The 27,054-nt window shown below is 41.6% G+C and overlaps 2 protein-coding genes across 3 annotated transcripts; one reads left to right on the top strand and one right to left on the bottom strand.

Annotated features, from left to right (window-relative positions):
- Positions 1–1,219: 1,219 nt before the first annotated feature.
- Positions 1,220–23,440, top strand: LOC115059734 (myoferlin-like). Of its 2 annotated transcripts, XM_029527393.1 has the most exons (55): positions 1,220–1,435; positions 2,249–2,304; positions 2,608–2,699; positions 6,815–6,923; positions 7,019–7,112; positions 7,212–7,372; positions 8,037–8,165; positions 8,580–8,642; positions 8,722–8,772; positions 8,874–8,904; positions 9,224–9,339; positions 9,445–9,571; positions 9,652–9,755; positions 9,877–9,945; positions 10,056–10,099; positions 10,709–10,791; positions 10,948–10,986; positions 11,292–11,416; positions 11,497–11,610; positions 11,820–11,997; positions 12,077–12,201; positions 12,367–12,476; positions 12,687–12,879; positions 13,053–13,208; positions 13,430–13,561; positions 13,724–13,887; positions 14,584–14,698; positions 15,014–15,116; positions 15,225–15,364; positions 15,535–15,705; positions 15,930–16,017; positions 16,150–16,227; positions 16,344–16,525; positions 16,695–16,853; positions 17,005–17,106; positions 17,192–17,353; positions 17,449–17,614; positions 17,692–17,771; positions 17,938–17,994; positions 18,835–18,846; positions 18,948–19,046; positions 19,194–19,322; positions 19,461–19,616; positions 19,707–19,798; positions 19,875–20,045; positions 20,141–20,289; positions 20,414–20,553; positions 20,640–20,728; positions 20,814–20,909; positions 21,113–21,254; positions 21,358–21,457; positions 21,566–21,756; positions 22,069–22,178; positions 22,278–22,425; positions 22,551–23,440. In XM_029527393.1, the coding sequence occupies exons 1-55, from the start codon at positions 1,348–1,350 to the stop codon at positions 22,587–22,589; spliced, it is 6,219 nt and encodes a 2,072-aa protein (XP_029383253.1). In that variant the 5' UTR covers positions 1,220–1,347; the 3' UTR covers positions 22,590–23,440. The 2 variants fall into 2 exon arrangements, with proteins under 2 accessions (XP_029383253.1, XP_029383254.1); XM_029527394.1 differs by lacking the exon at positions 10,948–10,986.
- Positions 23,191–27,054, bottom strand: aarsd1 (alanyl-tRNA synthetase domain containing 1). The gene is made up of 12 exons (XM_029527397.1): positions 26,944–27,054; positions 26,314–26,442; positions 25,668–25,827; positions 25,473–25,530; positions 25,210–25,366; positions 25,001–25,117; positions 24,707–24,837; positions 24,550–24,616; positions 24,254–24,345; positions 24,110–24,164; positions 23,937–24,031; positions 23,191–23,858 (listed from the first exon to the last, which is right to left on the bottom strand). Exons 1-12 carry the CDS (start codon positions 26,980–26,982, stop codon positions 23,720–23,722), a joined length of 1,239 nt encoding a protein of 412 aa, XP_029383257.1. The 5' UTR covers positions 26,983–27,054; the 3' UTR covers positions 23,191–23,719.

The following is a 27,054-nucleotide window of genomic DNA, read 5'->3' as shown; positions in this document are numbered from 1 at the left end:
TGGTGCTTTGTCACGTTCTGGTGGCCATGCAGACATCTATAACATCTATAACTAATTTAGTTTAATTATTGCCAGGCAACACACAGCAGTTCTGTTCACCCCTTCAGTGAGCAGGAGTTATCCAGAGTGGCCTCCTACGATGTTTACTGAGGGTATCCAAGTCCCAGTTGACTCTTGTCTTCTGGGCAATTCCTTCTGCCTGGTCTATTATTAGACCTACAGAGCAGAAGTCTATACTGCAACCAGCTCAAATATCGACAAAATCTATTTGGAATACAGGACGCAGTGCCCAGCAATAAACTATTTGATCGTTTCAATGAGTCTTTAAAAGTGACTGCAAACATCTGAAACTTTAAACACAAATGGAAAGTTAATATAAATATTACAAGTGAAGAAAATTTCTATGAAGTCACTGTATTAAAGAAATTCACCGCAATAGAAATGTTGCTTAAACTCACGCATTTTTCAGCTGTTTTTCATTTAAATCCAAGAGACAATTCAAAGTAGATACCATACAAACAAATCAAAGGTCTTGTCTACTATTTACTACTTAGCAAAGAAGAAATCAGTAAAAACAGAGCTGCTGACCTGAGGAGAAGCATTAAAATAGGGCCTAAGATTGGATTTAACAATATGTTGTTTATTTCTTCTTCTTCTTTTTACCATTAGATGACACCACAGTGAGATACAGCTCATGTATTGAAAACGTCTCACTGTCAGTTGTTGACATGTAGTTTATCAGATGGTTGCCCGGTAAATAGAGAATATATTTTTTTGTAAAAGGAAGGTTATGGTAAGTGATGAAATCAGTGCAATGGTGTAAAACAACAGTTCACGACTACAAACAAAAACAGAGGAGGCAGGTTTTACACTTTGTCAAATCCTTTGCAAAACTCTCCATTGTGTGTGATCAATGTGTACATGTTACTCAATTTTTGGATTATCGTTCGAAATTAATTTCGATAAATTGTGAATTCGTGAATGACATCTAAAATTGAGCCTGGAAAACTTGAATTGGCGCAGTTTCATTTTGTTTTGATTTATTGACAGTGATTTGACATACTGCGAATCTTTACAATCACACAAATCTATGCAGGTCTCCGATCATCAAAAACTCGCATGTGCTCGGTTTCTCGGTTACTCACTGGATGGCAGCAGCGCTTCAGCCGCCTCCACTCGGTAATTTCAGCCCAGTGGTCCGCCCCTCTGCACCGCCGGCTTGGACACACACTTCCTCGGCCCTGCCCTGTCTGCTCCGGTGATGGGACAGTGAGGATGTTAAAGCACGGGAGCATTTTTTAATCTCCAAACTCACTGATTTCCTTTTTTGTTGTTGTTGTTGTCACCATGTTGCGAGTTGTGGTGGAGTCAGCCAAAAGTCTGCCTAAAAAGAGGGTTGGAAGCCCTGATCCAGTTACATCTGTGATTTTTAGAGGTAGGCATCTCTTCAAGTCTTAAAGTTTTAACTAACAATCTGCTGGGAACGATTGTTCCCTTCTACGCTGCTTTCTAGAGAGGGGACGTTTCTAGTCACTTATTTTACTGTGCTTTTATCCAACTATCCTTGATTTTAATGAGCTTCTATTGATAAATACATTGTCAGGAGGTCCAGCTGGGAGTTTTAGTAACATGTCATTTTGGTTAACCTAATATTAATAAATTATATTGCACCATTATGGAAATTTTCCAACATATCACAGTTTATCTGGACACAAAGGCAGCTGTCAACAGTTCCTGTTTGGATCTGTAGGATATGGTTCCGGGGGGGGTGGGGGGCTTGTAATGAAGGGAAAAGAAATGTTAGGAATTATAGGCCTTTAGCTACTGATTTAAAATGATAGCAGTCACAGTGCGGACAGCAGCCGAGGCATGGTATCTGCTTTTTGTCTTCTTCAGAGGAGCTGATGATCTTTTCAGTAATCTGCCCAAGTTGGTCTCAGCTGTTTTGTCCCATTGTCCTCATCATCACCTGCAGGTGTGGCAGATTCACCCTTTTCCTGCCTACATGCAAAGGAAATGTCTGCTGCCTGTTGACAATTATATCCCTCATGCAAAAATATGCTTGTTTAGATTAGAATAATTTCACACCGCCAAAAAACAAGTGGAACAAATGGTTTTTGTCTCGTTTTGGTGGTTGTGTGTATTTCATAACTTTTAGAATACAAAACATTAATTGGAAGGTCAAACAGATGGTATAACAAAGGCAAGAAAAAAGTCTTTCCACCAAAATATTTCATTTTCCTTTCAGATGAAAAGAAGAAGACAAAGTCCATCGACAGTGAAGTGAATCCTGTATGGAATGAGGTAGATCTCTCTAGCTTACTCCTCCATTTGGAGCTTCAGTCAAAGATAGTTTAGATAGGCTGCTTGAGAAAACAGAACCAGATTGATTGTCTACCTTTAGATCTGATACTATAAGTCACATGTTGTCAACAGTTTGCTGCAGTCACCACATGATAGTCTCTCATGTACTCATCATGTCAATAGCTTATGTGAATGATTAGATTAGTTGCTTTTTACGTGCTGAGCAGATATTTCTGACATTCAGTTGAATATAAGACAGTATTGAAGAATCGTATCTTATATACTGTCTCTCATGGGTTGTAGGTGCTTGAATTTGATCTGAAGGGTGCTCCACTGGACTCCAGCTCCTACATTGACGTGATTGTGAAAGACTATGAAACCATTGGGAAAGACAAGTAAGTGCAATAACTATCCCTTAAACTGAGTGCCCTGTTCACTTTGGCTTTGTGTATTGTGCAACAGAGGGATTGCAGTGATAAAAGAGAAGCGATGTGCCTCACCTGGCTGAAGAGTCTGGTTAACCCTCTCTAAGAAATTAGTCTGTTTACTGAGAGTGAGTTAGTCAACAATGGGAATCATATCTGCCTTCAACCAGTTTTTTTCACTCATGAATTGGCCACAGTACAGATGGTATTTAAATGAATTTAGAGTTAATCTGGAAAACCTTGAAGTACAATAATTGCCAATGCTGCCGAATAATCCTCAGCACATGCTACTGGCCCTCTGGTTAAGACGTTGTTAGAAACACAGCAGTTTTTCATAGTAACCCATAGCGTTTGAGTTATGTAATTGGCTGACTCTTCCTCCTCACACCCTATTTGCCATGCTGGAACTTGCAGGACTGTGTGGGATGTCTGATGCTGGTTGGGCAACAATGGCTGGATGAATTGTTTTTGTTCTCTCTTGCTGGGATTCGTATGGCACCGTGTGACTGGTAGAAAGGAAAATAGAGTATGTGGCAAATCCTTTCCAGTCAACAGAGAAGTCATTCCTGCATGTATGTGCTGCTTCAACATCATATAAAGAGAAGTGTGGTGTACTGCAAAGTCACTCAAAAAAAAAACAAAAAAAACTCAAGTTTGGTTTTTCCAAATAAAGATAAAAGCACACATGGGATTACTTACAACCAACCACAAAGAATGTTTCCTCGACACCACTAAGGGCTGCGATCAAAGTTTTGTTAATGGCGAGAAAGCAAAGCACATGAAAGCAGTTATTTCTCGTGAAGTAAAAACAACTAAACAACTATAAGTTTCTTTCTGTTCATGTGCTTTGCAGATTAAAACTTTCCCCAGTGTATGGGACAGTCATAGCTGAGGGAGGAGCTGTTCCAGTATGACTCTGTGTTAATTTGAGTAAAGTTTTCCACTGGGCTGGCCTGTCTGACACATTCCCTAAAGATCTACACTGGGGGAGCAGAGCAGGACTCGCTCTCTCTCTCTCTCTCTAAAGTGGTTTTCCAGATGTTGTTATGGGTAATCCCCATTGTCATGGCAACCAAATTAAGGGGTCGGTGATGATGAGACATGAATATGAAAATTACAAAGAGAGGTTTTAAACATTATTTCTCTATATCCATTGTTTGGAATGCCATCTGAGGTGACGGTGAGATCTGACTTCCTCTGTGGGAGTGTTTAAGCAGTTTTACCATATGCTCGTTAGATTATTCAACCTGGAAGTTTAATAACTCAGCAGAAAAGACCAGCATCTATGTTGTAGGGTTTCTGCAACTGGGAGGAGGCAAACCAGTTGATGAAACCCATTTGAAACCTTTATTTTGGTTCCTGCTTTGCATTTTTCAGTGGAGATAGTGACTGGGCAGTCCTCGAATTTATGAATCATTAAATAAATATGCTGACACTAAAATGGCTGCTACTGTACTATTCTGCACAAATGTATGTTGAAGGTAGAAATGTGGGGATGCTAAAAAAGATGACATAGACATGTGTATATTGATGGCCTGCTTTCCCCTCACTTGTTTATGGAATCATATTCCTGCCTGCCATTTCCTGCCTGGCAGTGCTGAAGTCTTTGTTGATAAATGTAAGACGACACCTACAGTCAGGGGACTATCAAGGAATCACTGTTTTCTCACAGTCTTGCCACATTTCTGAGATGAGCTGTATCATCCCATTCCCATTCACAGTCAGGTGAAGGTAATCCCCAAACTGAGTATCCTGTGAGGCCTGGAGATTTTTTTTTATTTATTTTTAATTTTTTTGTCTGACTCTAAGTCATGTGACAACAACCAGCTGTTCTGGTGGCTATAGGAGGCTTTGACATCCTGCCACATGGGAGAAACTGCTCCTACATCCAGCTCACCAGAGCTTGACAATGGATACGAGCTCTGTTTAGGTCAGTCTACTGCTTGTTTACATGGAAAACAATGGGCAAATTCATCAGCCCAAGCATGTCATTTGGCATCTGTTGACAACAAATACAGTGCTGGGCTCCTGTTGCTGGCCAATTTCTCACAACTGACACTAGATGTTCAGGCCAGTGTCCAGGGTTTGATACTGTACACACATGACATAATCCCTTCATATTTGAATACTCACACGAGAACATTTAGCATACTAAATACAAAGTGGATGCAAAACTCAAATCTAAATCTATCTAGAGACAGCCCTATGTCCTTACACAATACATCATTAACATTAAACAGCGTTGTTAGTAGGTAAGATATTGCGCAATCTTAAAAACTCCATCAACTGCCAAATCTTGCTGGGGGGCCGACCTCTTTGATAAAGTCCAAGTCCTGCTCGGCTCTTTTTGAAGATGCCATTGGAAATTTGCACTTAAGCATTGTAATTGTGTCTCAGATCTGAGGCTGCATACCAGGTTTAAAGTCACTAAATCTTCAGAGAATCCCCGTGTTAACCTCCTTCCTGATGAATAGCCCTGATTGCTGCCAAAATAATAACACCCCATCCTGTCTCCACTCGTAATAAAACTCTGCTGTCACTTCCAGCTATTTGTGTAGCGATGAAATGTTGGTTATCTGCTGTGCAGCTGTCCAAAAATCCTGCCTTGAGTACTTTTGTATAGAATTCTCATTTCATCAAATCATATTTTTAGGTAAATTGGAACCAGAACAAGATGATTCAAGTTTTTTTCCCATCTCATTTCGATTTATGCATCCACTGTGTGCCAACAAACTACAGCTTTATTTGAGTGTGAAACTAAACTATATTAGATCCTTGTATGGTTGCACATACTGTAGTTTAGGTAATCTGGATACTAGGATCCATAGTGAATGTGTGTACGTCTGACTCTGAAAATTCCCCTTATCAGGAGCACTGCCGAATGTTAAGCCATCCAGATTCTAATGGCTTATTGGCAACCTTTTTTGATTAAATTATTTCTTCTTGGCACTAATGACTTTTAGGTTTTTGGCTGCAAACCAGGACGCAACGATCCACCACATGCTGTAAAATTTTCAGTTTTCAAGTGGCCCTACATAGAAAGAAAAGGAAAAACTGGATATATTAAACAGACTGTTCATGTTAGCACTCACATAGCTGGGAACTTTGCCACACTTTGTTTTGATTTAATTTTGTGTCCTTGAGTTATCAGAGGAATGTAATTGTAACATTAGTTCAAGCTTATCTGCATCTTGTGCCCACAAACTTAACAACAAGTTGGTTAATTAGTTTCTTTTTCTGCTTAATCATTTAGGTGTTAATGATTACTTCAGGAAGGGATGTCTTTTACTGTACAAAAAATGCTGAAGCGGTTACTTCCAATTACTTAATGGAAAACTGCTACAATTGTCATTGTGTCTGGTACAGTTGTTAGGGAAGTTTTTACTGTGAACCTGTTTAACTGAAATAAAGATAATGAGGAGCAACTTAGTTTTGTTTTAACGCCGTGTGGTACTGTAGCTTTGATTGGGTTAGGTGGCAGTGTGTTTTCAGGTTACCGTAATGTTGACTATTTCACAAAAGTGGTCACCATCATCCCATTTCTCATCCTCATAGATGCCATTTAAAAGGCCAAATGGAGACAACAGCAGTGCAGGTCACAGCAGATCTAAACACACAGCTTGTGGGTCAGTAGTTCCTGTGCAGTGATGACATGATGCCTAAAGAGGTGTGTTTGTTGTCTGAGCAGGCAGGGTTTGTTAGCTCTTGGTGGTGCAACGCTCCAGCATTTCATCTCTGTGGTTTATAACTTTTTGTTTCAATCTAGAATAACTTCAGGAGTGTTTTGTCCACCTTATTTAAATCAGAATGGTAAACTAAACAATAGAAGCGCCCTCCAGTGGCCACACCTCAGCATGACCCGTAGCCCCCAAAAAGACTGTGATGCTGAATCACCAACTCTGAAATCTGCTTCTAATATACAAGTCTGTTTAATGTATGTCAGAACATCTTTGAAAATTGTACAGTGGGATGGCCATTACTATTCTAAAATATGGAAGCTTGTGTCTGTGGCTGGTTATTAAATGTTTTGTTTGTTTGTTTGGACTGATTTTTTTTTTTTTTTTTTTTTTCCTCCCCCTCAACAGATTCATCGGCTCTACCAAAGTCTCTTTGAGAGACCTTGCCACAGGTCAAATGAGATCACTGCCATCCAAAAATGTGCCTTTGGTGAATGAAAATGGACAGGATATTGGTGTAAGTTTCTTTCTGTCAATGTGAGTTAAGAATATAAGAAAGTTGAACCCTGCATTCATTTTAAATAAAATGATCACCTGATCCGTTCTTTCTAGGGCACAATCAATCTCGTAATCGCCTACGATCCGCCAGCAGGTGCGATAACCAACCCCAATGACCCTCAAGCAGGAGACGCAACAGTGGATGCTGGTATGTTACCTTATTCTTATTGCTGCAGTAAGTTTACTGGCAGAATTCCATTTGATTAGAGGAATGACGTCATGAGTATCTCGCCTGCCTGGTGATTAGGTGGTGGTGGTGGTGAAGAGGGTGATGAGACTCTACCAGACGGAGGCCAAAGCCCCTCTGCAGGTGGAGCCTCACCCACTGGTCAGGCTGTTAAACTCCGGCAGCGGCTGACCAGGGGACAGAATCGCCACCGACTGGTTAACAAACCTCAGGACTTTCAGGTCAGTGTCATAGGGGTTCCTCTAAAATGGTGCACAACCATCAACAAAGACCAACAACTTCTGCTCATTCAGTTTTTCTAATATGCAGATCAAATAACAAAAGCAGTTTTGTGTTGTTTCAAATGGAGCACTTAAAGCCTCTTTGTGGGCCTTTTTAGGACCTTTTTAATTGTTCTGATTGCATACTGTTTTGTTTTTAGAATATTTAGACAATCTTTCTAAAACAAGGCATAGTCTGTGTTGCTTTCAGCCCATTCGGGGGTGTTGACAGCATGCACTGCTGTCTGCATGAAACCAATGCAAATTCAGACACTTGTCTAATTAGAAGCTGATTAGCAGGAACTTGCCGCCTTTTGTTTACACAAATATTATGTGCTGTAGGTTGATGACTCCCCTCTTGGTTCTCTGTTATGTTTAAGGAAGGGATGACAATTTGAAAGCCAGCAACATAAAGTATGAAATAACAGATGTTACTGGCATGATTTTTTTTTTTTTTTTTTTTTTTTGTTGCATGTCGAAGATTTTTATTTTTTTTTTTTTCTCTCAAATTTTAAATTTCAGGATAGTTTCAGGTGGCTGCAGCAGATTGATCCAGCTAAATGCTTTTATACTCCCATAAATCCCGTTCATCCACAACGATATTGTGATACTGTGTATCTTTCAGATCCGTGTCCGAATCATTGAGGCCCGTCAATTGCCCGGGAATAACATTAAACCAGTGGTGAAGGTCAGTGTGTGTGGACAGACCCACAGGACACGGATCAAAAGAGGAAACAACCCCTTCTTTGATGAAGTAAGTGTAAATTTTAAGGGTAAGAGATGCATGGTCCACCTTAAATAAATGACATTTTCTGCCTATCGATGAACAGGCAGAGATAGAAGCAGAATGTTTTCAGGTTGTCCATCCATCTCATTCTTATAAATACGATATCTCAGTTCAGCACTCATGAGGTGACCTCATTCAAATCTGGTGGTCAAAGGTCAAGGTCACTGTAGCCTCATAACATTTTTCTGTCCTTAATTTATGAACAAATTATGACACAAATGTCTGTTAGCAAAAATTACATTATATTTTCCAATTATGTCATAATTGTAATGTTCCCTGTGACTTGTGTATTTGGCAGAGGAGTAAAATCTCTCAGCAATAATTCTAATTACATTTAAATCGTGCTGCTTTTTTTTTTCTTTTCTTTTCTTTTTTTTGCAGATGTTCTTCTACAACGTCCACAAGCTTCCATCAGATCTATTTGATCAGATTTTTAGTTTTCGGGTAAGCACAATCTTGGTGAATTCTGAGATCCAATCCTCTGTGCGTATAAATATGTTAACAGTTTTGTTCCTCCCTGTAGGTGTATAATTCCTATTCTTTGAGGGCGGACAGTCTGATGGGGGAATTCAAGGTGCTTGGTTTGCTTCCTTTTCCGCACGTACTTTTTAAATGTCAAGTGTGGTTAATGCTGTCTTCGTTTGGCTGATCTTTTTTTTTTCTTCTTTCACATAGCTGGACATTGGTTATGTGTATGACGAACCAAGTAAGCTTTTCACAAACCGTACACTAGATTTGTGTGTCATTTACATTTGCACAGACAGCTGTTGTCTGACCTGTATGGATGTTAACAGTGCTACATTTTATCAGAGTAGGCCTTTCTGTCATTTATATATGTAACTATGTGAAAGCCATGATATATATTTTACACTTTGTGTGCACTTTTTTAAAAAACTATAATCAGCATTTTAACAATATGAAGAGAATCATTATGATTCCTTGGGTATTTACCTCATGGTTGTATCTCTATTCAAAATATCTGTTGGTCCGTTTGGTCTTTATGTGATGTGTGTGTCTTATTGCAGCCCACTGTGTCATGAGGAAATGGGTGCTGTTGAGTGACCCTGATGACTCCAGTTCTGGAGCAAAAGGCTACCTCAAAGTCAGCCTCTTTGTGGTGGGGACTGGAGATGAGCCTCCGGTACGACAGATTTTCACTCCCTGTTGCCTCTTTCCACATGTCAGTAAGGTGACTCCGTCCCTTTGGTTTCTCTTTCATTAAATCCTTCTCTCCATGCCACTGTAGGCAGAGAAGAGGGACTATAATGATGACCAAGATGACATAGAGAGTAACCTGCTGCTGCCGGCTGGAGTGACCCTGCGATGGGCCACCTTGTCGTTGAAGGTGTTCAGAGCAGAGGACATCCCCCAGAGTAAGATGGGCTGTGGATTATGTATTCTGTTTGACCATAAATTCTGATAGCTGATGAATTCCTCCAATGTTTTATTTCAGTGGATGATGCGTTTGTGCAGAACCTGAAAGGATTATTTGGAGGAGATGAAAACAAAAAGAACCTGGTGGATCCTTTCTTGGAAGCTCGCTTTGCAGGCAAAAAGGTTCACTCTGATTTCTTTCTGCTGAGATGCAGCGGTGAATGTAGATGGACTGGAGGTAGCTTCTTTTTTTTTTCTTTTTTTTTTAAACTGATGTCTGTTTTTCTTTTTTTACTCTGTGAAGCTTTGTACTCAGATAATTGAAAAAAATGCAAACCCTGAGTGGAACCAAGTGCTGCACCTCCAGGTCAAGGTAAAAAGTCTTCAGGATTCCACTAAATGGCACACATAAGGATGTAATAGACATGAATTAAAGGGGTTTTTTTTTCCCTCTGCTTAACCAGTTTCTTGTATTTTCTGTAGTTCCCCTCCATGTGTGAGTCTGTCAAACTGACGGTCTTTGATTGGTAAGTCAAACAAATGTTAAATATCCATGTAAATGGATTTTAATTTCAGTTTCTGTTCATAAGACAAGAGCCCATCTTAGTGCACTCTTAGTGTTATGTGGGCTTAAGCGAGGAGTAAAATTGTTTGCAGTCTGATGCAGTCAGTCAGCTGCAGTATGTTTGTCCATGTCCTGCCACCAACCACATGAGAATAATGAAGCAGTACATGACTCACACTCTGCAGGCCCCTCCCTTCCCCTCAATAACTTGCCATCGGATCCTGTTGGCACTCTCTCAGCTAATTTTCATCATTCTGTGAGTGAAGGAACAGTCAGATAACTCAGGTCCAGGAAGGCTGAACGGAAATAACTGGAAGCAAAAAGGTTAGAAAAACAGTGTACCTCTCAGAGGGTGCTGAAAATGCACTTGGATACAGGGGCCAATAAATTCCCTTTTGAAACCAAAAACATTTTGACATAACAAAAGAGAGAGTGCTTTCTTTTCCATGTACTTCCTTCTTGGAGGTCGCATGGAAAAACAGAGCAGAGTGCACCGACGTTGTACAATGTATTTGTTATTTAACAGATGAGTCAATGGATGCAGCGTGAGTTTGCGTTTGTGTGATTGCAGGGATCGAGTGACAGGGAATGATGCCATTGGCACCACGTACCTGAACCTGTCCAGGATAGCTTCGTCTGGTGGAGAAATAGAAGGTATTATCTTTGGACTCCAATGCAGAACCTTTGCATCTCACCTGTTGATAATCACTGTCAGGAAAAGAACATTTTGAAGTGACTGCTATTACTCCTGTTCCGTTTTTGAATAAACTTGATAATGGTGTTTGAATTCTCCTTTTTCTCCTGGCATAGAGGAACATGCGGGAAATGGGGAAATGTCATCGTTCGAAGGTTCACCAATGCTCTTTTGTTCTGTGTTGCATGAGATGTGATGCATAAAGCATGCTTTGAACGCTATTTAATTCTGTGCGAGCACATTGCATATAAACCTGCTGCGCTTTGTCAACAATTATGTTTACATGTTTAACCGTTTTGTTGTCGTGCCCAACCCCGTGCTTTCCCAGCAATCGGTTGTTCCATGTCAGTCTGTCTATCACCACCGCTGAAAATAGAGCACCACGACATACTAACACTGAAGCTTTGCTGTGTTTGGCTTGAAAGTTAATGGCGATTAATTCAGTTCCTTCTGCCTCCAGTGAACACAGGCAAGTCCGAGGTGGGCTTCCTGCCTGTCTTTGGGCCCTGCTATGTCAACCTGTACGGCAGCCCCAGAGAGTTCACTGGGCTGCCAGACCCCTATGAGGATCTCAACTTGGGGAAGGTAGTGATGAAGCTACAATTACACTCTCAGGGTTTAGTCTTCCTGCAACGTCTTTGTTCTGTTATGTTGTCACTCTGCAGGCTGAAGGAGTGGCATACAGGGGAAGGATCCTGGTCGAGCTGTCCACGAAGCTAGAGGGAAAAGTAGACAAGGCCGTAGACAGCATCCACAGTGATGACATCCTGGTGGCACAGGTACTGGAAGTGTTTATTCAGTGACTGAAGCTTGACAGGTGTGGTTGAGTTTTGATGGCACTGTGGTTTGACTCATTCAGTTCAGGCTTAATTGTTAAATGTAACCATCTTGCAAAAAGTGAATGGACTTTATAATTCACAATAATTAGTCCTAATCAGTTTTGGGTTTTCTGTTTTCTGTCTTCTGTTCGTTTACTTCTCCGAAACAGAAATACCAGAGGAGGAGGAAGTTCTGTCTTTGTGCAGTCTTCCACAGCGCCTCCATGATCCAGGAACCTGGAGAACCAATCCAGTTTGAGGTCAGCATCGGCAACTATGGCAACAAACTGGACAACACCTGCAAACCACTTGCCTCCACCACTCAGTATAGCTGTGCTGTGTTCGATGGTGAGTGACAAAGCCATTATCTGACGTGTTGCTTCATCTGTCCACATACTAAAGATGCCCTGGTGTGCATTCTTTCCAGGTAACCACTACTATTACCTGCCCTGGGCAAACACTAAGCCAGTGGTGGTGGTTACTTCATTCTGGGAGGACATCAGCCACCGCCTGGACGCTGTCAACATCATCCTCTACATTACTCATCGCCTGGTACAGTAATACTTCACTGTCCTGTTTAATGGCCCAGTTTATGATTTACTTCTCATTGTTGCAGACATAAAATCATACTCTCAAGGATTAATGTTTGTGTTTGCCACCATGACAGCCTGTTTAAATTGGATTATAATCCTCCTCCCTATTGTGTTGTTGATACAGCAATCCAACCTGGAAGCATTTAAAACTGCCATCGCTGCTAAAGTCTCAGACAACCAACTCGTTGAGGTGTGGTTGAAGTTGCTTACTACGCTGATTGAAGACCTAGAAAGGTAAATAATGGACATGTACTGATAGATAATTTCTGATGCCCTTTTGTCTTGTAATGAAATGTGAGGCGGAATCAAATAAATCAACAGGTGAGCCAATGGCTGGTCAAAAGTAGTAATGCAATAAAGTCGTTTGAATTCTTTATCATTTCCGATTGTGTATTAATGAACCAACTCACCGAACTGAATAGCAACTTGTCTGCTCTTGCCCAGTTTCCCAACACCCGAGCTGGAGGGCCACTCCAACCTCACATCTCTGGACCTCCAGCTCAAAAAGCTGCGAGACAGCGCTTTGAAAACCATCATGGAAGGAGCCAGACTCATGAGAGGGGAGGCCACAGAGATCAGAGATACTCTGTCCGACATCGAGTCCTGGGCAGACAAACTTCAAATGCTGGCTGAGGAGGTACAAATATGGACAATAACAACACATTAAATTAATAGAGCACTTTTAAGAAAGCTCAAAGGTGCTTATCAGGAATAAAGTTGATTTAAAAAGTACAGAATAAATGAAATGACATCAACATCATCATAGGCTGCTAATTGACATGCCCTTGTTTTTCACGTCATCGTGTCCAGCCTCAGAACAGCATGCCTGACGTGATCATCTGGATGCTCCGGGGCGAGAAGAGAGTGGCTTACAGTCGGATACCTGCTCACCAAATCCTTTTCTCCACATACAGCGAGCAGGCGTGTGGTCAACACTGTGGCAAGACGCAGACCGTCTTTTTACAGGCATGCAACTGCAGTTGAAAAAATAAAGCAATCAGAAATAACATCAGACATTTTGATGTGGGGAAACGGTTTGCATAATATTTTGTCCAAATACCTTTTTCTGTTTAAGTGAAAAAAAAAAAAAAAAAATTCTCCCAGAGAGAGAACATGCTTTAGACTTGAATTTCCCCGAAATTATTGTTTCCATGTGATTTATTATTGTGTATTTCTTCTACCTCTAGTACCCCATGGACAAAACCAAGGGCTTGAAAGTGCCCGTTCAAATTAGAGTGAACATGTGGCTGGGTCTGTCTGCACATGAAAAAAAATTCAACTCTTTTGCTGAAGGAACTTTCAGTGTGTTTGCTGAGATGGTACGTCACTGCAAAAATCTGTGTGTGTGTGTGTGTGTGTGTGTGTGTGTATGTGTGTGTGTGTGCGCGTGTGTGCGCAGCTTTTACTTAGGTAGCTGTTTATTGCTGTCTTAGTTAAGTCACTAATTTGACTGGTAGATATCTCCACTTTTGCATTTACAGTATGAAAACCAGGCCCAAGTGTTTGGGAAGTGGGGGACTACGGGACTGGTGGGGCGCCACAAATACTCTGATGTAACTGGCAAGCTGAAGCTGAAGCAAGAGTACTTCATGCCCCCCAGAGGATGGGAGTGGGAGGATGACTGGTTCATTGACCCTGAGAAAGCGTGAGCATAGTTGGAAATAATCATTTAGTTAGTATTTCTAACATACATTTGACCAAAGATTTGGTGATTTGATTTTTGAGCACTGGAGCCTCTTTCTAAATTAATGCAACAACGGTTGTTTGAGCCGACTGTACATTTTCCCACAGAACACACGGTCTGCTTTCTACTGTTTACATTCCTCACATGCCTGAGAAAATGATTTAATGGGTGTAAGGAAACAAAAGTACCAGCCAGTGGCAGCAAGCTGGAAGTGAATCTCTTCAATCTAAGAAATGCTGCTATCTGTCCTTCCATCCCAACTCCAAAGTTACACTTAGCACAATGTTAGTTTTACTTTGGAGTAAAAGACCCTCTCAATCACAAACTACTGCATCTCTGCCATGCCCACTCCACCTCCCTTTTCAACACTGTGAGGGTGTGTGTTCCTTTTTCCTATTTTTGAGATATATGGTTCACATTTAAACCTGACATCCCCTTAACACAGTGAAGGCATTATGGCAGTAAGGCCCAGTTACTTCCTGATGCAACACAGTTCCTGTTAAAACATGCAAATCCTTCTTTCAATCTCACATTTAATCATCATTTTACTACAGCTGCAACAGGACTTGCTGTATCAGGGAGTTGTTTTTAAACCATTTAAGTTGTTTAAGATTGTTCATTGTGGATTTTTGTAGCATGTTTGGTACTGTGTTTCAGTCTGCTAACAGAGGCAGATGCAGGACACACTGAGTTCATGGATGAAGTGTTCCAAAATGAGACTCGCTTCCCTGGTGGAGAGTGGAAGGCCCCCTCTGAGCCCTTCACTGATGTGGTGAGAATGGCAAGCTCACATTCAAATTATGTGCAAAATGTCACGGCGCCATCGACACAGTAACCCCTCTTCTGTGTCACTATGGTACTCACAAATATGTGAATAAATATATAGAATATTCCGCCACACACACTTTAATACCATCTTCATTATTTGTTGTTTTTTTTTTTTTTTCCCCCCCTTCTGACTCAATCCCTCTATTGGAATCCTTTCCCAGAACTCTAGAACTCTCTTCTTGTGTACTAATACACAAGAAAACACATTAATAAAATAAACTCATTACAAATTGAATGTATGCCTTTTTGTGCTGTGCAGAACGGCGAGAAGAGCTTTAACCCTGGAGAGTTTGACTGTCCTCCAGGTTGGGCCTGGGAGGACGAGTGGACTGTGGATGACAACAGAGCTGTGGATGATCAAGGTACTGACATACACCTGTGCTTAAAGCAGAATTTGAATTTCATCCATATGTTTGCGTGGGAAACATTTTGTGCAACTGTATGTGTTCCTGTGTGTGTGCACTCTATAGGATGGGAATATGGAGTTACCATTCCTCCAGATGATAAGCCTCGGTCCTGGGTGGCTGCAGAGAAGGTGTACCATGTCCACCGCAGAAGAAGGCTGGTTAGGCCGCGCAAGAGAGTTGCATCACCAGGAACACAAACGGAGGTGAGCTTGAGATCGTAGGACAATGTTTGGCTAACAGCGTCTGTGTCCTGATGAGAGACTTGTACTGAGGAGTCTCTGGCGTTCACTTGTTTTACTGTCTATAGTTGAGAATTACTTATGATTCAAATACATTTTCAAAGACTTTGAGCCATGTTTATCTTTTCACACAGAGGCGGGATCAAGGTGACCCCAATGGGTGGGAATTTTCCTCCCTGATTGGCTGGAAGTTCCACAGGAAGGAGCGTTCGTCTGATACGTTTCGACGAAGGCGCTGGAGGCGGAAGATGGGACCAGAAGACCGCCTTGGAGCATCTGCCATATTTCAGCTGGAGGGGGCCTTGGTGAGTGAACAAAAAATAAGAATAATAATTCGGGTATGGGTAAAAATTAGGACCATAATCTGCATTCATCCTCATATCCAAGAAGAAATGAAAATATGTACAAGATCTGATCGCACTGAATTAAATACTTACTTTGCATTTAATATTCACTTGTTTTTGTCGTGCTGTGTGTAATTCATGAGACACGTTGGGGCTCTGAGATGCCTGCTTCATTTATTCTGCAGGGTGTTGATACTGAGGAGAAAGGCTCGAAGGCTGATGTCACCAAGTTGTTTGGTGCCAACACACCCACAGTGTCCTGCTCCTTCGACAGTGAGTACACAAATATCTGCAAACGCACAGAAAAAACTTTTTACACAAATGACAAGTGTGTGTATTCATGTTGTGAGATGTGATCTTGCTTCATTCTCTTCTCTTTTTTTTTTCCCCCCCTCCCTTCTCAAGGGTCACATTTGTACCATCTGCGTGTGTACGTCTATGAGGCCCGGAACTTGACATCTATGGATAAAGATAGTTTTTCTGGTATGCTTTTGGTGGTTAAAGGCCCAGTTTTGGATAACAATATAAAACTGTCATAAGAGTTTGAAAATGAATGAACATTAATTGCAGAAATTGCCAAACCTGATCCTCCTCCACAGATCCATATGCACATGTCTCCTTCCTGCACGTAAGTAAAACCACAGAGAGGCTGCGAGCCACACTGAACCCAACTTGGGACCAAACTCTGATTTTCAATGATCTGGAGATTTATGGAGACCCCCAGAATGTTGTTCAGCGTCCCCCTGATATTGTGCTGGAGTTCTATGACAGTGACCAAGTGGTGAGTTGTGCAAGATGTATGTAAAGATTTCAGTGCTTAATTAAGGAGTGTATAATATTCTACACTTAAAGTTGACTTTGAATTGTTCAGAAAGCCTCTCTGTTAAACTTTACATCCCCCGTTGTGAGTACAGCAATTTTAGTCCAAATATGTGTTGTCCTTTATCTAGGGCAAGGACGAGCTGCTGGGCCGCAGTGTTTGTGTCCCAATTGTGAAGGCAAATCCAAACATGGATCAGACACCAAAACTTCTCTGGCATCCCATTACCCAGATGGGACGCAAGGCAGGGGAGGCGCTGGTGGCTGCTGAACTCATCCTTCAAGACAAGGTAGTGCAGAAGAGCCAGTGTCAGTAATCAATACAAGAGTATGATTTTCAAGATTCTTTTCTCATGCACTCGGTTTTGCAGTGTGATCAAACCTGCAATTAACGTAAAAAGCAAAGGCATAAGGGTAATTGAGACTCTATTCTCTCTGTAGTCGGGTCAGTTAGATCTTCCACTGGTTCCCCCAAAGAGAGCAGAGAACCTCTACATGGTTCCACAGGGCATCCGTCCGGTGGTGCAACTCACTGCTGTGGAGGTAAAACTCGACCTTAATACCTTTCACGCTGTAATGATAAAGAAATGAATCTGAATCATCTGTGTGCGCGTCTCTTTCCATCAAGATTCTAGCATGGGGTCTGAGGAACATGAAATCTTACCAGCTGGCCTCAGTGTCCTCACCCAGCCTGGTGGTGGAGTGTGGGGGGCAGAAGGTGGAGTCAGCTGTCATCAAGAATATGAAGAAGAGCTCCAACTTCCCCAGTTCCGTCCTCTTCATCAAAGTGGTAAAGACGGGGTTGCATCAGCTACAGAGTGTGTATGGAAATGAAGCATAGGAGGATGACAAATGTTAAATGTCTTTTCTCCACACTGTGTCCAGCTCCTTCCAAAGGATGAGATGTACACACCTCCTATTGTTCTGAAGGTGATCGACCACCGTCCGTTTGGCAGGAAGCCCGTGGTGGGGCAGTGCACCATCACCTCTCTGGAGGAGTTCAGATGTGATCCATACGTCATCACTGCAGATGGAGCCATGTCCTCCAAAAGTAAGGAAGCATGCCAAAGCACACAACACAGAAAGACAACAAGCCTGGCTCTAATGTTGTCCTTCCATCACTGACAGTGGCTTTGATGATGGCTTCCCCTGGCAAACAATCTCTCTCAATTAACATGGAGGAGTCAAGACCACTGCTAGAAGCTCAGGTAAAAAGTCCCCCCCTGTCTACTGCTTCCAGTCACTAATTCCATATGTGGATGTTAACAAGTAACTCTGTTTACTGCTCTTTCTGAAAGACATGATTGTCCCCGTTTACTAAGAAGTGCAGAATTTGACTGGAGTCAAATTTGACGTTATTACTCTGGCTTACAGTTCATGTACAGCATGTCAGCTGCTGTCAACAAAATGGCCTCTCATCCCTCCCACCTTGTATGTATAATTGCGTGTTACAGCTTTCTAATTCACAAGGCTGGGTACCAATGAGATAATTTCATCCACAGCAAGCTTGGCGAATGACTCAAATAATGACTCAACGCAATTAATGTATCCGGAGATTGTCATTAACTGTGATAGTACTTTGATTTAATTGGTATTAATTTAATGAATGCATCTCAATAATCTTTTTCACTGCAGGGGCGTAATATGTAAATGGGAAGAAATTTGGTCCTCAGTTTTCACATTTAAGTTGATTCTGTGGTCAGTGTGGCTGAAAGCACTGTTTGCAGTATTCTGCTTAAAGAGGCTTATTAGTATGGCAGGTGTTAAACATCAAAATACAGTACTGCAGTAAGCTTAGCTCGCCAAATGTCAAACAATCTCAAATGCTGTTTTGGCCAAGAATGAAATCCAAGTGGGGACCAAAATGTCTTGCTCTTTAATCTACTGTTAAAGAAATGAAAGTATAATAACAAAAAGTACACTGGCCATAATTTAATACAGAATTTTCTGGCAAAGAAGGGTCCAGCTGCAGCCTTGCAGATCCTTAAAATCCGCCTCGTCCGAAGCACCCCAATATCATAACTCTAACCCGCTCATGCTGTGGCTGCAGCTGCCCAATCGCACACAAAGGGACAGGTGGTGATCTATTGATCTGACAGGCCTGCAGTATTACTACAGTTACGCCCTTGTTTCACAGATCTGTTGACCATTGTTGATCTTTTAATCATCCTTTCTTGCCATAATCTTCTTTTCTTTGAAATATCTATGTATGTCTGTGTTTGCAAAAGTAACCTTCTGTTTTGTTTCACATTGCATCTTCTATCTTGAAAGCATGTAGAGAAGGTGAGCAATGCCAAGACAGTTATGTCTCAGATTTCAGATTCTTATACCAAAGGCAGAGAATCAAATATGCATTTATTGATATTGTGTGATTCAACCACCAGGAAAAAGAAACGATTGATTGGTGGAGCAAATTCTACGCTTCAACTGGAGACCATGAAAAATGTGGCCCTTATCTCGAGAAAGGATATGACACCCTCAAAGTAATTCAGCCTAGCATCTTCCTCCCTTTGTTGTATATCTTGTGCGTGTGGAAATATTAATCATTAATCATAGATGAATTTGGTTCTTTGTGAAGGTGTTTCTTCTCTGTAGCTAGAGATGATCCGTTTGTGACTCTGTATTTTCAGGTGTATGACTGCGAACTGGAGGATCTCACTGAATTCAAAGGCCTGAGAGACTTCTGCAACACCTTCAAACTGCAGCGTGGCAAGAATGAAAATGGAGATGACGACCCCTCAGTGGTTGGCGAGTTCAAGGTAGTTGGACACAATTCAATATAATTTGGTCCGATCACCCGCCATCAGCACATGTACGAGACGTTATTAGTAGCTAAAACATTTAGGTAACTTTTTGTAACAAACTTTGTGATTTGTGCGTCTTCCTTTGACCTGCAGGGTTCATTCAGGGTGTACCCTCTACCAGATGACCCAGGTGTTGCTCCTCCTCCCCGCCAGTTCAGAGAGCTGCCTGATAGTGGACCTCAGCAGTGTGTGGTCAGGATTTATGTGGTCCGGGCCATAGACCTGCAGCCTAAAGACAATAACGGCAGAGTGAGAACGAGCCAATATTCCCAGCAATAAAAGCAGCATGTTCCAACAGTGTGCACCTGGTATTAAACACCTCCTCTCTCTCCTGCTCAGTGTGATCCATACATAAAAATATCACTGGGAAAGAATACAATTGAAGACAGAGACCATTACATACCCAACACCATCAGCCCTGTGTTTGGAAGGTAACATTCATATCATTTTACAAATTAACACATTTAAATAACATCTCATTAATTCAACAATATATATTTTGTTTAGGATGTTTGAGATGACATGTTTCCTGCCCCAAGACAAGGACCTGAAAATCTCTGTCTATGACTATGATCTCCTGAGCCGTGATGAGAAGGTTGGCGAGACAGTAATTGACTTGGAGAACCGCTTCCTGTCCAGATATAATTCTTACTGCGGACTTCCGCAAACATACTGCATGTAAGGAAATTTTAATCACAAGGCTGCGAGGGGGAAAAAAAAAAAAAAAAAGTCTTAAAGACTATTAATCTGACATTTCTGTCGTGCCGTCTTAGTTCTGGTATTAACCAGTGGAGGGATCAGCTAAAGCCATCTCAGCTACTGGAGAATCTGGCCCGTCTAAAAGGCCTGTCCAAACCCAGGACTGAGGACAACGGAAACTCACTCACCTTCAATGGCCAAGACTACACACTGGCTGAGTTTGGTAAGGTTGACGTTGCCTCAGTATCGCGTCTTAGTGTTATTGCACTCTTAATGTAATAACAGCAGGCAGCTCTTGACTGGTATGATATTAGTCTAATCAGGATGCAACATGTCTTTACATCCAGAGAACAACAAAGAAGCCCATCAACACTTGGGTCCAGCCCGAGAACGCCTCTGTCTGCATGTGCTCAGAAAACAAGGACTTGTCCCTGAACACGTGGAGACCAGGACCCTGTACAGCACATTCCAGCCCAATATTTCTCAGGTTGGATATCGCCACTTACACAAACTAGATTCATCTACACATTTCATACAGCTGCCTTCTGTAGCCTGTACATTGTGCTGTTTTAGGGAAGGCTTCAGATGTGGGTGGACGTTTTCCCCAAAAGCTTGGGCCACCCTGGACCTCCCTTTGACGTCACACCACGCAAGGCTAAGAAGTAAGTGATGTGCAGCTCTTTGGCACTTGGTCTCAGGTCACATTAGATACCAGGAGGGTGATTTCCTCTGTGTTTGAACGTTCAGATATTTCCTGCGTGCTGTCATCTGGAACACAACCGATGTGACTTTAGATGAGACGAGCATCACTGGAGAACACATGAGTGACATCTACGTCAAAGGGTACTCTCAATTCTTTAAATATTACATTTTACTACAGTGATATCTTGTTTAAGGTGGATCTTAAAGCTATCACAGGTGTGAAATCTTTCCCTTCATTTATGATTTTAATAGTTTAACAGTTTTAATATGGATGACATTTAAAGCAAGCTGTATAGTAGAAAGACAAGATGATAGATGATCACACCTGTTGCTCACTCAACCAGCTGGATGCCAGGCATGGAAGAGAACAAGCAGAAGACTGATGTGCACTACAGGTCTCTGGATGGAGACGGTAACTTTAACTGGAGGTTTGTCTTTGACTTTGACTTCCTGCCTGCTGAACAGCTTTGCCTCGTGTCTAAGAAGGTGAGGCCTGTCTGGATTATTGACCAGTGCTAATGTTAACATAAAGCCACTTTAGATATAGGAGAAATTATACAACTACATAAAGCATTTTCTCCCCCTGCAGGAGCACTTTTGGAGTCTTGACAAAACAGAATTCAGGATCCCTCCTAAGCTGATTGTTCAAATATGGGACAATGACAAATTCTCACTTGATGATTACCTTGGTAAGATGCACAATTTAAAGTTGAATCCATAAAACTCAACTTTTCTTCCAAGTATTGAATTTCCAAAGTGATATCACAAAGCCTAACCACTTTCTCTGGGGATTCCAGGTTCACTGGAGCTGGATTTGCGAGACCTGGTTGCTCCTGCGAAGACCCCAGAGAAGTGCTCGCTGGGGATGATGAATGTGGAAATGGGAGCTCCACACAAGACAGAGCATGCCAAGTCTCTGTTTGCACAGCAGTCAGTCAGAGGCTGGTGGCCTTGTTCCATTGAGAAGGATGGGAACACGGTCCTGGGCGTGAGTATGAGCAGAAAGCACACAGAAATTGATGGGCGGTCTTATCTTTAAGTAAACTGTCTTGTTCAAACCTGAACTTTAGAGCAAATGAATGAACAGAAATTCCTTCTCCGAGTGCCTGTCAGCTAAATGGGAAAACAACTCGCATGGTTTTCCTTCCTGAGTTTTAGCACTAGAAGCTGCATTCATTACTTCTAAAGGAAATTTCAGAAGTCTAATCAGGACATATGCTCCATTTTGAGTCTTGAAAATGTCAAGGACCTTATTAATGTTGCTACCTCATTCTGATGTCTGCTTGTCCTGTGTCTGTAGGGGAAAGTGGAGATGACGCTGGAGATAATAAAGGAAGCAGAAGCAGATGAGAGGCCTGCAGGAAAAGGCAGGGACGAGCCCAACATGAACCCCAAATTAGACCCTCCCAAGTAAGAAGTCGGAATGTGACTTGCACATTATACACATGCCCCATCTATCTTTTCTTCTGAAAGGCAAATACAATATATTTTCTCTCTCATGATCTTCAGACGCCCAGAGACGTCCTTCTTCTGGTTCACCAACCCATGTAAGACAATGAAGTTCATTGTGTGGAAAAGGTTTCGGTGCCTCTTCATCGGCCTCATCCTTCTCCTCATAGTGGTTCTCTTCCTTGCCATTCTGCTGTACTCTTTACCGGTAAGGACAGGTGCCTGAATGATATTGGTCATATATTCTGAAATCATAAACGTGCTGCTGTGTGGGCATTATGTAGGCATGGTCCAGTAGAAAAGGATTTGATTTACTGATTGTTCCTTTTTCAGAACTACATATCAATGAAGATTGTACAGCCTCTGAAATAAGTTTGAAATGGAGGAGCAGCAGTGGAGTGTTAAAGGATAGAAAGCACGCAGGATCAGTGACTGACCACAGCTACGGCCAACTCATCTCTCTTCACAACTGTGCCTGCTACAGCCAGCACTGGCAGGGTTGACGTCTCAGTCAAGCCTGGAGAGAAATTTGATACAAGCATCACTTGAACTCAAGGATGAACTGCTTATATTTGATTTGATTTTGGTAAGATTTTATATTTCAATAGACCACGGTGCTCTTCGCTGTGACATCATCACGTTACAATGTGACCATATTTGACTAGTTTGCAGATGCACGTGCCAGGAGGTGATTTTTCTAGTTTTCATGTGTTTTATAAATGGGGAGGGGGAGCTTGCACTTTTGCACTAAACAAATACATTCCATCATGAACACTTTGCCTAAACCACTACTCTGACTTGTGAGCAACACCGCCGGAACTAAACATCTGTGATTTGTTTCCAAACCATAGTTTTTTTTTTAATCATACATTTAGTGAACTGAAAATAGAACTCCATGTACACTGTATTGCAGTCTAATATCACAGGTTTTATTTGTCATGGACACAATGAGGGGAAAAAAAATAGCTTTAGCTTTTTTTTTTATGGTCAGTAGTTTTGTTGTACTGGATTGCTCAATGTTGTAAGATGTTTGTAATATTTTTGCATACTTTATGGAAATCAGGTGGCACTAAAGTTTAGTTAGCAATTTGTTATATTGTGTCATTAGTGTAAGTTCTATCGGATAACATTATACAAGGATTTTTATCTCACAGCTTGTGCCAAATTAGAGAATACTTTAACTAACTCACTGTCTTGTCTATACATGTTTTGTATAATAAACATTAAAGAAATGTGTTGTGTCAGTTTGTCAACAGGAAAATACAATTAGGTTGTGTTTCAAACTGGTTTTGTGTCTAAATGGCAGATTGATGTGCTCTGATTCCAGACACTGGGAGTAATAATTGGAAAAACAAGCAAAAAAAAAAAAAAATCTTATCCTAAATAAGTTTAACATGCGTGCAATTAAACTGTACTTGACATTTAACTTTTATATATTTATACATAATTGTGCTTCATTGTCTCACAAAATTAGGACTGTCCTCATTGGCTTTTAAGTGTAGTTATTCTTCCTCTGAGGTCTGATGTTTGCAGTGCTGCTGCAGGAACACCTCCACTTCTGCTCGCTGGGCCAGACTGTTGGCTTTGCCTTGGAACCGTCCATTCTTCCCTGCCCCCTTCCCTTTGAGCATCTTTAACACCCTGGCAAGCACAAATTCTTTTAGTTCCAACCAACATTAATACTTTAAACAGATGAGACAAAATGTGGTGGTGTCTTACCATGGACCCATCTCAGCCACTGATCTGCTGGGTCCAGCCAGCAGAAACAAACCAGGTCCCTTATCTTCTCCGACAGTCAGGAAAACCAAGGTTTCCTAAGAGCAATCAAAACAAGGCTTATTAACAAAAATATTGTCATTACCAAGAATTAAAAATTCCAGTTATGAGCTTACCTCTGTGTTTATTTCATTAGCAATGATATTCATAAACTCGTTGTCACCCTCTTTTCTGTAGGAAGAAATACAAACTCTTTAGAGGTGAGCTGTGGGAACAATGTGTAATGCTGTCTCTACAAAATATCTCCTGGGATTTCTCACTTGTGCAAACTGAAGAAGTTGCCTTTTTGTGGATTGTTCTCAAAGTTCTTAGCAATTAATACAGCCATGTCTCGAAGGAGGGACAGGTTAGTCTGCCAAAGACATTTTTATGATGGTTACAGTGTATGTGCTAGGTGATAGTCTGCAAGATGGAATAATTGTAATTTAAGGGGTCTTTGCTCTCAATGACCTCTTCTGGCAAAAAGTAGGAATTACAACATCAATCCTTCAAACGTTTCTTTAACTCAAAGACTGAACGTCTGGAGCAGACACCACTGATGAAGAGATTCACTTACTTTCTGTAGCAGCTTAACAGACTTCTGCAACTTGTCCACTGCCTCAACGTGCTCATCAGGCCCAGTTCTGTTGAATAATGATTTTTTTTTTACCCACACTTGTTGAATGAATATAATTCACACTAATGACATTTGACACTTTATACTTTGAACTTACTTCAGAATAGACACCATTGCGCGCTCTGTACTGTAGCTTTTCTCTGCGTATTTCAGTACCCTGTTTCCTGCCAAGAATATCAAGTTGGTTTTGTTTTTCTTTCCTTTCTCAATTCCCAGTAGCTTTATTACCTAAAATTCAGATAAAATAAAATGAAAAGCTGAATAAATTCTTTCAGCATAGATATTCTAAATTGTATGAATATGATATGAATGCAATATGTAGACAACTTCAGAATTCAAGTGGTGTTATGAAATCCATGAGTCACATCAGCATTTGTGTATGAACTTGTACCTGTAAGTGACTGAGGTTGGACACATGAGTCCCACAGCACATGTTGGCATCGATGCCCTCTATATCAATAATCCGAATTGGTCCTGCATGGTCCTCTGGCAGCCCTCGACTCCTCACCTGGTTCACAAACACACACAAAGAGAAAGCCTTGAATTTCAGGCAGATTTTGTCTGTGCTTATTTTTGCAGTGGTAAGCGCATTACTCACACCTTTTCCACTGCAGGATCATCAATAGAGAGAAGCTGAACAGTGACGGGAACATGAGCTCTGATCTTCTCATTAACAGCTTCTTCCAGGCCCTGAAGCTGAGCAGGCTTCATGCAGGGAGTGTCAAGCTCAATAACACTTCGCTGACGACCCAGGTCCCTTAAAAAAAAACAAAAAAGCAGAACAAAACAGAACAAAGATGTCAAATAAATCCATGATTCTTTAATCTTTATCAAAAAAACAAATCAATGAAGTGCTGAAGTACCAAGATGTGGTCTTGAATCCAAACATTGTATCTGCCAACGCTGTCAATAAATGCTGACCTAAGTTTCAGAAAGAAGGCAAATGTGTCTTAGAAAAACTGTGGATTTACAATGCGTAGCCATAGTAATACATTCAGCGTCGTTCCATACTCAACAAGTATAACAGTCTCTGAGGTTATTTGTTTCGTAATCCTAACCTGAGTGTTGCTGCATGTGGTCGAACCTCCTCTCCCAGTTCACCTTCACTTGCACCTCCTGACCCACTGCCAGAGGTGACGCCACAAAGTGTATGGCTTCTGGTCCCTGCCTTGTCACCCTTATCACTGGGACATCTGCAATCAGCCCATGGTCGTCTGGCTGATGGAAGACACAACAAAAATGGAGTGGAAGATTCTTTAGTGTTGAAAGTGAAATTGGACATTATTATTTTGGTGATGGGTCAGCACAGTGGTATAGTGGTTAGTGCTGTTGCCCTCTGGGCCTGGGGTCTTTCTGTGTGCCGTTAACATGTTCTCCCCATGCTTGGTGTGGGTTTCCTCCCACAGTCCAAAGACGACGTGTTTGGGTTAATTGGTGGCTCTATATTGTCTGTAGGTCTCAGTGTGAGTGTTGTCTGTCTGTCTGTCTGTGTGTGTGTGTGTGTGTGTGTGTGTGTGTGTGTGTGTGTGTGTGTGTGTGTGTGTGTTGGCCCTGTGATGGTCTGGTGACCTGTCCAGGGTGTACGCCACCCTCACCCAACATGAGCTGGGATTGGCACCAGCACCCCCACGACCCAGAAACTGATAAGTGGTAGAAGATGATAAATGAATATTTTGGAGAGAGAGAGGAAAAAACACAGCTTACTTGGCCGCCTCCCTCAGGAAACAGGATGGTGTCCTGGAGCTTGACATTGAATCCCTTGAGGGTTTCTTTCTTTCCATTGACTTCGTGTTTTAATTCAGCTGGGCAGCAGGACACCACAGTGGTGACAAACTGAAGTAGAAAATATCAAATGAATCCTTTGGGCCTACAGGAAGAATGGGACAGGCATGCAGCTGCTGGACTGGGTGTTAGAGCTCACTCTTTAACAGAACATAACCAGCGACTACGTTTCTACATATTGTAAATGACTCTTTAAACCTTGGAAAACTCCGCTACTGTACAATCCACCTTCCCTAGTTTTACCAATTTGAACTTAAAAAGAGCTCAAAATTGAATCGGCAACATGAAAAGATATGCAGTACGTCTGCCTTTTAACATCATAGAAGCGTCTTCATAAATGCTATATCTTTTGTTTGCTAATATACGAGTACAGTTAGCTGTAATGTTAGCTGTCGGCATCTTTGACTGGACTGTACCGTCATTAGCATTAGCATTAGCATCACCGTGCTAACTTCAGCGCGTCTGCACAGAATGAATGTTAAACTTCACTAGGTGTTCTTGCGAAAAAGTTAAGAACAGATTTTCACATGTAAACCGATCACATCGTCATACCTCTTTCATATAGCAGTCTCTCTGACACTGAAACGCCATTGTGGAGTGTTTCAGAGAGCAACAGTACCCATACGAGGAGAAACTAGCGTCAACTGAATGCGGTGCAGCTGT

The sequence above is a fragment of the Echeneis naucrates genome, chromosome 19 (genome assembly GCF_900963305.1).
Source record: "Echeneis naucrates chromosome 19, fEcheNa1.1, whole genome shotgun sequence".
NCBI lineage: Eukaryota > Metazoa > Chordata > Actinopteri > Carangiformes > Echeneidae > Echeneis > Echeneis naucrates.
Note: the sequence above shows the minus strand (reverse complement) of the source record. Positions and strands in the feature narration are given on the sequence as shown.